The 11,603-nt window shown below is 40.6% G+C and overlaps 1 protein-coding gene across 1 annotated transcript in view; it reads left to right on the plus strand.

The window, feature by feature from the left end:
* Positions 1 to 4,089: 4,089 nt before the first annotated feature.
* Positions 4,090 to 11,603, plus strand: part of LOC311295030 (NACHT, LRR and PYD domains-containing protein 3-like) — a gene marked incomplete at its 5' end in the record, with an annotated part of 145,985 nt that continues 138,471 nt past the window's right edge. Inside the window, 2 exons of the mRNA XM_084416206.1 lie at positions 4,090 to 4,964; positions 10,096 to 10,185. Of these exons, the coding sequence (XP_084272332.1) occupies positions 4,090 to 4,964; positions 10,096 to 10,185 (965 nt within the window). The remainder of the gene's footprint in view (positions 4,965 to 10,095; positions 10,186 to 11,603) is intronic.

The following is an 11,603-nucleotide window of genomic DNA, read 5'->3' on the forward strand; positions in this document are numbered from 1 at the left end:
ATCCTTCAGATCCACTGCAATGAAGTAATCGTCGGGCTGAATGTGCGCGAGGATCTGCTTCACAGTTATCATTTTGAACGTGCGTTTCGCGCATACCTCCGTCCTTCTTCGGTACTAGAAAATAATGGCTGTAGAAACCGGAATTTCTCTGCTCTTCGGGTACTATCTCTACTGCTTGTTTGGCCAAGAGAGAAGAGATTTCTGCCCGAAGTAGCGGGGCGCTCTGTTCTGACACCTCTGTCATAATCACACCGCCAAAGCGGGGTGGTCTGCGAGCGAATTGGAGTGTATAGTCGCGTTTTATTGTGTTTAACACCCAATATGATGCCGTCGGGAGCGTCGACCACACGCTCAGGTGGCTCGATAAGGGGGGCTTTAACGCATGCTGCGGCGGGGGCTGAGCCCTCCGGGGAAGCATTGACCGCTACATGAATGACAGGTGACTCGTCCGCGGCGTTTCGCACGGGGACATTTAATAGCCACCTCCTCGGGTTTCCCCGAGCTTCCGCTCTGCGAAACGTCCCCCGGGGGAGAGGTTTCGCTTATGACGCGGGTAATAGTGTAGGGAGGAAGAAAGCTCTTTTGCTGAGACATGTAATGCACTTTGTTTATTGAAACAGAACACAGCGGTTTCAAAATCAAAACATTCACGTCGAACTCTGGGCGGGAACACGCCCTCGTCGCAGCGGGTCCGACGAACACGTCCCGCGCTCTCTTCCCCCCGACACGCACATCAGGAACGCTGCTCTTTCTTGCCCGCCGGGCGCCCTTGGCTGCTAGAGGCCGGCTTCGCACCAAAGCGGGACTTCCTGAACTGCCTCTGACGGAAGGGAGGCTCCGGCTCGCGACGCTCTGCCGCACTCGGGGACGCGCGCCTGGTGTGTCCCGCCGAGCGCTGCGCTGATGAAGACCTGGACCTCGCTGCGGGGGGTGCTTGAGACCGTTTCGGCAGGAGATGAGGCATCATCTTAGATTGTTTGACGGTCTCGGCGTACTTGTCAGATAGTGACTCCACCGCAACACCGAAAAGACCCGTAGGGTTCACCGGCGCGTCCAGGAACTGCCTTTTATCAGCATCGCGCATCCCTGACAGCGTCAGCCACAGATGGCGATGTAGGGCCACAAGACTGCCCATATTGCGGCCGATTCCCTGGGCGATCTTTTTAGACGCCGCCAGAGCGAGATCCGCCGCCGTGCGCAGTTTCCTGAGCAACTCCGGGTCCGGGCTTCCCTCATCCAGGGACCCTAGGAGTCTTGTTTGGTAAACCTGTAGGATTGCCATCGTGTGGAGGGCAGATGCTGCATGTCCAGCTGAAGTGTATGCTTTCTCGGCGATGTGTCCAGTAGCTCGACATGGCCTAGAAGGCAGTTGGGCGGTCTTCCAGCCGGGAGAAGACGCCAGATGGGCCGCGATGGCATCCTCGACGGGAGGCAATCGCGCGTACCCCAATTTCTCCTCCCCTTCTACTGTCGTGAGCAGCTGGATACCTTATGCATGGGCTCGGGCTGAGAAAGGGGAGCGCCATGACCTGGTGAGCTCCTCGTGGACCTCCGCGAAAAAGGGCGCGGGTCTCCGCGGGCTTTCAGCCTGACAGCCCGCGCCGAGGAAGGAACCGTCCATCCATCTCTTAGATGGTAGCTCCTTGGGAGCTGTCCACTCCAGCTCCATATCCGCCACAGCCTCCGTGAGAATGGCCATAAGCTCTGCATCCAAGGAGGCGGGGGCGCCTTCAGACGGGGACTCGGACCACGCTCCCGGGTCGGAGGCACTGGTAGACATGGCGTCGTCACTGTCGTATCCAAACGAGACCATCTCCCGCGCTTCTTTAGGAGGGCGGTAACTGGCCTCAGAGTAAGTTAAGGGCTCTGCCACGTGAGGATGGCGTGGGTGTGTGGCCGACGCCAGCGCCTCGACAGAATCCACAGATGGAGTTCTCTGCCGTCTCCCGGTCCGCGGCTCGAGGGCGGCAGACTGGGGAGAGGCAGGAGATACAAGACCGTCGTTACGTGTAACGGCCAGCCTTGCACAAAGGATCTTGATGGGAAACTCCTCACAGGCAGGACATCCCGATCCTCCGAATGCCGCCTCCGCACACACTCCTCGTGTGGGTCTGGGAATTCGATGGGTCCACCACACATGCGGCAAAGAGACATGATGATATAATCTACCGGAACGCGAGAGGGGAAAACTCCTTACTATATTCCGCTCTAATGCGTACATCAACGGTGAAACCAGACTCGAGTGAAGAAAAAAGATTCAGAGGGTTTTGGCGCCCGCCGTCACCTATATTGGGAGCTGTCAGCCAATCAGGTGAGGGCGGGGTCGCCATTGGCTATTTGCAAGCAAAAGAGTTATTCAAATCGGACTTCATAATTCGAGGAAAATGGATTTCCCCATACGTAATGTCAAGAGACCGACTCGATAAGGGAACCCTGCCCCTCTGGTGGAGAGCAACTGCGCTTGACTGCAGAATCCGACACCTCCGCCTAGCGCTCGCGAGAGATTTTTGACATACGTCAGCATGACATCAGAGCAAGGCGGACCGCACTCGGACACATTTCTAACCGGCATGCATCTCGCGCTGATCACCGGTGATCGGTTCTGCGCAGATTTTGCTCATCTCAAACAAGCCTAGTGTCATTGGTGATTCATTGTGTGTCACTGGTGTTACTTTCTTTTTTTCTGTCACATAAAATAAATAAAATCACATGTGACATGATAATAATTTTACATCCATTTAATTCTGCATACACTCAAAAGCTAAGATTTAAAGGATTGAATCATTACTTGATTTTAACTGGTTTTCAAATAGTTTCATCATTATAGCAAATACATGGTTGCACAAATTAACTAACATCATTCAACATACTTTTAACAAACCTGATTAAAATAAATAAAACAATTTCCTCACTTGTTGCAGTATTATTATTTTTCTGTAACTCTGACTACATGTGCTGCATTATTTATTTTTTTAATAATATTTCATAAAAACCTTTAATATATTGCCAAAGTAGTAAGGTAACACCAGTAACCAAAAAACAAAAAAAAAAAAAGAAGGTAGCCTATATGCGGTCTTTAAATAAATGCACAAAAAAATATACAAAAATCATTAAGCTGTCATAATGTGTGTTCATAAAGTCAAAGGGTAATCTAATAATGTGGTTTAAGTTTAAATGTTAAACTTACGACATTACTACTATTGTCTCTAAACGAGCTGGCATCTTGTCGACAACATCTCGTTTTGAGTTTGACATATCGTGTGGTTCTGTGTGATTTGGACAACTTCAAGTTACGCCCCTCTCTTGCAGTCCGCAGACAGACCCATCTCCAGTGAAACCGAAAGCAGCCGATGACTGTAAAGACGCCATTTCGGAAGATAGAAAATCAGCAATCGTTTTACATGTGACAGTAAGTTCGTACTTTGTATAGCTGTAATATCGATAGAGTATTTGAGTCTTAACAGACCTTATGACAAACTCGAACTCAAATACATGATTATCTCATGTAACGTATATGAAGTTGAAAGTTACTTTCGTGATAGGCCTAACTTTACTTAACGTCAACTGTAACACTCATTAATTGGCCGAAAATGGTTAAACTTACACTTATTCTTTTCTTTAGCAGGAGAATTTTAGTTTAATGTTGAAATATAAAGTCAAATAGTTGACTTTAAACTATTTAATTATTTAAATAATCTCTTGCCTATTGTAATGTTAAGTGGCGGCTGTGGCGCAGTAAGACTGGGGAAAAGAAGTGTAGTCGCAGGATAATCGACATCATATTTGCTTAATGCGAGACGAAAAAACTGTGAAAAACACCTTTTAGAGTTCATTTAGCAGTGTCATTAAAGTGAAGGTGAATCCAGCGTTTAAACGCTGTGTTTGAAAGTGTGGCCGACATGTTGCTCTACAAACAAACACTATTAACTGGAGAAAAACTGTTAGTGCTGCGTTAAAGTGAATGAAATGCCATTTAATTCAAATGTGTCGAAATTCAGTTGTGTTTTGTGCATGCTTTCTGTGTCCACGTTCAGGTCTGGAATCAAGTCTCTCATCAAGGAGGAAGAGAAGGAGCAAACTTCCTGTAAAATGAGTGTGTGTGAGGAGAGAGAGGAGGAGGAGAACCGGACCTGTAAAATGAGTGTGTGTGAGGAGAGAGAGGAGGAGGCGTCTGTGCACACTCAGAGAGCAGCATCTCCAGTATCCAGCTGTGTGTCCATGAAGAGTAACAACTCCATGTTTGAGCCTCCTTTGTTCAGTAATGGACAATCTTCAGGATCCAGCTGTGTGTCCATGAAGAGTAACAACTCCATGTTTGAGCCTCCTTTGTTCAGTAATGGACAATCTTCAGGATTCAGCTGTGTGTCCATGAAGAGTAACAACTCCATGTTTGAGCCTCCTTTGTTCAGTAATGGACAATCTTCAGGATTCAGCTGTGTGTCCATGAAGAGTAACAACTCCATGTTTGAGCCTCCTTTGTTCAGTAATGGACAATCTTCAGGATTCAGCTGTGTGTCCATGAAGAGTAACAACTCCATGTTTGAGCCTCCTTTGTTCAGTAATGGACAATCTTCAGGATTCAGCTGTGTGTCCATGAAGAGTAACAACTCCATGTTTGAGCCTCCTTTGTTCAGTAATGGACAATCTTCAGGATTCAGCTGTGTGTCCATGAAGAGTAACAACTCCATGTTTGAGCCTCCTTTGTTCAGTAATGGACAATCTTCAGGATTCAGCTGTGTGTCCATGAAGAGTAACAACTCCATGTTTGAGCCTCCTTTGTTCAGTAATGGACAATCTTCAGGATCCAGCTGTGTGTCCATGAAGAGTAACAACTCCATGTTTGAGCCTCCTTTGTTCAGTAATGGACCATCTCCAGGATTCAGTTGTGTGTCCATGAAGAGTAACCACTCCATGATGGATTCCCCTATGTTCAGTAATGGACCTGCTGTGACCTCTGACCTTGTGTGAGTATGAAGCTGCTGAACTATCTGCTATAGTGAAACTTGAATTTGAAATTACTTAACCTGCTGAGACAATCGCAGAAGTCACTTTCTCTGAAATGCTAGTAAATTACTTTGTAAAAAATAAAAATGAAGATCTGTAAAAATTATTTTTAACTCTGGTCGACACAGTAATTTTCTTAAACCCGAGTTCACACTGCACGATATTAATCCCCGATTTTCACTCGCCGACAGATTTAGCGAAATCACAGACAAATGCCCGAAATCAGAGGCAAATCGGTGCTCGTTCACGCGAGTGACAAACATGCAGTTTGCATTATCAAAGACATGATCTAAAAGAAAATCGTTGATGAGTCGCTGACGTGCGTGAGATATTTGGCATGCTAAATAAATATCTGAAAAATCTGGCTGTGTGAAATGTGTTCTGACTGAAAATTACATCAGTGATTATGATCAATGAAAGATCAAGATACAGGGCAGAGGGAAGTTCGGGGAGAAGTTATAGACCAGAATATCAGAACACACAAGCTTTACAATTATATCAAACAAAAACAAAGCACAAACATTTGCTTGACCAGCAGCACATTGCAAAATTATTTATTTACCCCCAACTCTCTTTGCAGAAACACACAGTCCTTGCTCCCCTCGTCTCCCCAACCATTTCCTCCTTTTTCTCCTTTTCACTGCAAATCAGCGCACAGACAATTTGGATTGCAAGCTTTTTTTTTTCAAGGCTACCATTTTTAATAACAATTTCAGTCTCGCCGCTCTCGCGTGTGTTTGGTTGTGAAATATAGTTTGCGGACCAAACAGAAGTTGTCGGCGATTCTTTCTTTTGTAAAGTCCTGCAATGTGAAACCCCCTGTCGCCGATCCATCGTGAAATGTGCACACAGCAGCAACTGAATGTTACCCCGGATAGTCCCGCAGGGTGAAAAGAACAGTGACCCGACTACTTTAAAAATCGTGCAGTGGAAACTCTGCATTAAGGTCACTAGAAAGCTACAGACATGTGAGTTTTTATCAGGGTTGGAGCAACACTCATCAGGACTGACGATGGCTACGCCTACTATAGATGATACACTCTAAAAAACACTGGGTTAAAAACAATTGGGTTGTTTATTTAACCCAGCATAATAGGTTGATTTAACCCAGCATGGTTGATTCATTTTTTATATTTATTTTACTTTTTTTTTTTTTTTTTTACTTCATACATGAATTAATGTCTACTGATGAACTTAAATCCTCTAAATTAAAAAAAAAATATTCGATACAACCACTGGCTTGCATATTTTACAGTATATAGTATATTTGATATAATTTTTAATTCATATCGCCAACGTTTAAGCTAGTTTAACAAATATTATCAGTAAAAATGGAACATTTATAAATAATTCAAGTGTAATCGACCAGTCTCTGTTGTTCCGTTTCCACCGTAACGGCGCTGGATCTTGTGCCGGAGCTTGTGTCATGTTCAGCGGGGGAACTTATAACTTCAGACCGCCGCCCTGCGTTTCACCCGTAGCCGAAATATGCTGCGACTGGCTCCATAACCTGGCCATAAACCAACAGTGTCCAGTTCTGAGAACAGATTTTAACATCATACGTATTTATATTCTGTATATTCTTGAATAAAATCATATAGTTTTATGCAAGGCATCAGGCGTTTCCATCACGCAAAAAGATCGTCGCGAGTCGTGACTCGACTCACATAGTTGACTCACATCGCGCCCCTGTATGTTGCTTTGCATAAAATTAAATGATATACAGCACAATAACAAATTTATAGATCAAATAAAATGTACACAAACCTGTGTTTTACCGAAGACATGCACCATTTTGATGGAGCTGCACCGCTCTCTCCTGAAGAGCTTGCAAAAAGCCTGCAATAAATAACTCAATCCCTGGGTTGTTATGTCTGACCCAGGAGCTGGGTAACACAAAAACTACCCAAATACTGAAAAAATAACCCAATATTTTTTAGAGTGTAGTCTTTGAATCCAGATAACTAGTCAGTCTCATTAGCCTCTCAACTGGCACCCCTATTCTTGAACATAGACTGGAAAATCACAAATCCAAACTTAAATGGATGCTGAACTTAATGTGCTGCTTTACATTGATTTTTATTTTCTATTTAACATAAAGTGCCTGGGCACCTAAAACTGAAAAAGCGGTAAATCCAACCAAGTTGTCTTTCAAATTTGTCCCAAACAATCAATATGCTCTGGGAGTTTTAGGTGCAGTAGCCAATATGGCCTCTAGGTGACATTCAAACTCCATTTAGTGATTTAAAAACTCAAGAACGTTTTGGACCACTGGCCTCTTTTAATAGAAGACACATAGGATTTTATTGCTGAAGTGAAAGAAAGCAACAATTAAAGTAAAAATAAAACAAAGTTATAGTAGCTTAAATTAAGATCCTTTTTGTGAAGAAAAACCTCTACATTGAACTTGCACTAAATGTAAATATAATGAAATAGTTCCCAATAGTGGACCGTTCCAGTTAAGATATTCTAAAGTAGCTCCTCAAAGATAGTAAATACACATCAATGACTGACACAAATATTAGTTATGATTCTTCTATATTGTTTTTTCCTGCTCTTCTTCTTTGCTTCACTTCACCAGTGCTCTGTGAGTTTATTGACTTATTTAAAAAAGTAGACATAAATAAATAAAATAAAAACTGTCAAAAGCATCAACATTGAAAGTCAACTGATATCATCACAACATTTATTTCCATCAAGAAGTGCATTAATTGTTGGTCGAGATCTTGTATTGTTAATGCAAGAGTCCAGCACTGTGTAAAGTCTTCTCCAGCACATCCCAAAGACTTTCAAATAATTTAAGATCTGGACTCAGAGGAGCCGATTCATGTGTGAAAATGATTCTTCATGCTCCTCACAACCATTCTTTCACAATCTGAGCCTGATGAATCTTGACATTATAATCCTGGAATATGGCCATGATGTGTCTTCCTACATGTTTGTTTAAGAAATGAAAAGCTACACACTCCATCAATTAGGGTTAGAAGAACTGTTGCCCTGAGGTGTAAAGTCCAGGTTCAGAAAGTAAAGGTCCTCCTCAGTATTTTGTTCCAATCACCTGGATTTGCTAATTATCACAGTTTTTCAGCAGGAGACAGAACTAATTAGTGAATCAGCTGCTGAGTTCATGAGTGGAATAAACATATGGCAGGACTTCTACTTTCTGACCTCTTGTCTTTACAGATCTGCTGTTGCCAAACATATAACATGCTAGAAACACAATAATGATCCAGTCATAGACTCTTAAGCATTTCAATTCAATTCAATAAACTTTATTAATCCCTAAAGTTGTAAATGTACACGTCACAGCAGCACATACCACACAGTAATAATAATAAATAAAAAACATTCATATTAATAACCATTATTTTTCAGTATCAGTTCCGCAAGGCATTAAGATTATATTATATACATTATGTCTTAACAGATGAATACAACTTTGACCCTTCTTAGACTTGTATCGTATTACCAGAAACTTTTTTTTCAGCTAGATTTTAGGCTAAACTAGCATTTAGCCTAAAACCATTCATCTCACACAGATCCACAAAACACTCAAATAGCTCCCGATACTCACCCTCATCACGGTCTGTTATACAGTCAACAATTGCTGAGTCATCAGAACATTTCTAGAGGTGACAGGTTTCAGAGTTGCACTGAAAGTCTGATGTTTAAAAAGTAAACAAAAAAGGAGCTAAAACCTTTCCTTGAGGGACTCCAGTACTGCACTTCACTACTTGAGATACACATGCATTCTCACATACTGTGGTCTGTGTAGGAGATAGTCAGTTAACCAATTGACAATACTCTGATGTTCTCCATCATTCTCCATCTGACATTTAAGTAGTGAAGGCTGTATAGTATTAAATGCACTCAAGAAATCAAAGAATGTAATTCTGACGATGTTATCCAGAGTCTCTAAATGACTTCGTGATTTGTGTAAGAGATAATTGCATCATCTTCCCCAACACCAGTTTTATAGGCAAACTGTAGTTTATCCTCAGCAGCATTCATTATCTGCTTAATATGGTTTAATACTAATCTCTCAAAGACCTTCATCAACTGCGCTGTTAAAGCAACTGGTCTGTAGTGTGAGAACTCTGAGGGGTTTGTTATCTTAGGCACTGGTACTGTACATGATGTCTTCCATAAAACAGCTTTAATTTATTTTGCCTATTTAAATCCAAACAGAGACTCTTTTTTTTTTTTTTTTTTATGTTTTTATTGAACATTGATGGGTCAATGCATTTCGGTCAAATAAATCTTTAAAGTGGTTTCTTTTGATTAAAAATCGTATAAATGTAAAAGGGGCCTTTACCGCAGACTCGGGATAAAAGACTCACCAGGACTTATGCAAAGTTTGTACTATTTTCTGTTTATTTTGATGAATAAATGAAATGCAATTTTGTCATTAAAATATTGCCTATTCATTTAAATTTTTAAAAACTAAAGATTCTGCAAGCTTTGAGATCCCATAAAAATGATTTACAGTAGTTACAATATTTTTGATAATTTATTATATGAAATGATTAATATGATGGTTTCCTTATAAATATGGGGGAACAAATGGAAAAGTCAGCCAGCTATTAATTATTGAATTGTTTTTTTAATTATTGTGCCTGTAGCCTCAACTTTAGGGCCACTTACCAAAGTTCACATAATATTCAGAAAAACTATTACTTAAATTACCTTGAACAAAAGCGAAAATCATTTACAAGACCTTTATCTCAAAAATATATTCAATAACTGTAGTGATTCTCAACGGCGAATTAAACCAATAACATTTTAAAAACATGAAATATTCTATTAATTAAGCACAGAATCAACTTTGCGCTGCTGTCCGTGATAACGCCAATAATCAGCCAAATGTCCATGTGAAACGTGGATGTTTAGGAAAGTTTTTGTGTCATCTAGTGGTTTAAAGGATAATACAATAAAATGCAGCTTTTACCCCGGTGGCCTTTAGCCCTGCTGTACCCTACTATTAATAAAACATGTTTTCTCTCTAAAACTAATACACATACTGCAGCAGACAAATAATCTGCAGAGAAACTATTTGAAATATTTCTGTTTATTTCTCATGATCAACAACAGGAAAAGAAAGAGAGCAGCTTCTCCAGTATCCAACTGTCTGACCATGAAGGCCACGAAATTCAGTGATGGAGCAGTGACCTTTGACCCTGTGTGAGTATCATCATGTAGGGTGAGAGACACATGAACACAAAATGCACAAAGGTTTAGAAAATGTTACATTTCACATGGCTAAAGTTCTTTAACAAGTATAACAATTAACAAGTGGAAGTCAAGATGCAAAGAAAGGAATTGCTAAATTGTGTTTTCTTATGCTTCTCTCTGCCATTTCTCTGTTAGACCTCCATTTACACAGGAATGAGTTTTGTTACATGTGTTGCATCAGTGTTACAATGTGACTGTGTTACAATGTGAATTATTCTTTAAATAAGTGATGCACCGAAATTATTCATTTTGATAAAAACTGAAACAAGAAAAGTCTGGTTAGGAATAAATAAAATGAGTGGTTCCCAATCTGGTTGTCATGACAAATTGCTGGAGGTGCCACAAAATCTTTGCTCATTCCAGTATTTTAAATATATAAATGTAAGTGGTTTGTAAGGATACTCTGATCGATCTGTCATAAATCAGCCAATAATAACTTCCTATGAATCGACTGATTGTGTCTAAACTTGTAATCTTATGTTGATGACACAAATGCATGACTGCTCAAACCAGACAATGAAGCATATACATAAATCATTTATATAAAGAACTTTAAAAAAAATCAGGATCCACATCAGCTGATCAAGATTATAGGAAATCTGTGAAAAAAATTTTTTTTTTTTTTTTTCTAAAGGAAAGGTGGCAGGTTATTTAGACTTAAAATCTCTGATTTTTCAAATGCTTCACTTGTGGCAAAGGGGACATTAATGTGCAACAAGGAAATGCAGAAACAAGTTGAGTTTGCAGTCTCTTTTCATCTCCCATCAGTCATCATTTACTTGTAAATTAATTACATGTAATCATTTAAGATAAAAACTGCTTTTTCTCCATGTCAGTGCTTCTGTGATATTTTAAAATAATGGTTTCTGGTTTAAACTTTATGCCAAAAATGTTAGGCTTCTGTCTTCTTTTCTTCTTTTTTTGAACATTTTGACTAATGAAAACTTGATGTCTTCTTATTTTAAATATGAAGGTCATTATCTGCCCCACATGCCTGATTTATAAGAGCTCCAACCCATGATCAGTGTGCAAATTTCACAAAGACAAAATTTGGTAAATTCTGCCTGAACTTTAATGGTTAAGTTTAGTTATATTTTTGGTTTATTATGAAACCGTAGCGGGACAGATTAGACTATGGTGGGTGGCCACAATCTAGTTAATGAATGGGAAACACTGAATAAAAATATCATTGCTAGAACAGAACCTTGAGAAACTCCATGTGTGATATTAGGATGTCAGTTTGCCATAATAGATGGAAATTTGTCTGTAAGAGCAAACACTACTCATATGATATGATTTTCATATTAAACATTTAATTATTTTCTTTATTTTCACAAATGTGTTTTCAGTGGTGGGAGAGCTGACCA

This window comes from Rutilus rutilus (genome assembly GCF_951802725.1).
Source record: "Rutilus rutilus genome assembly, chromosome: 1".
In the NCBI taxonomy this organism is placed as follows: domain Eukaryota; kingdom Metazoa; phylum Chordata; class Actinopteri; order Cypriniformes; family Leuciscidae; genus Rutilus; species Rutilus rutilus.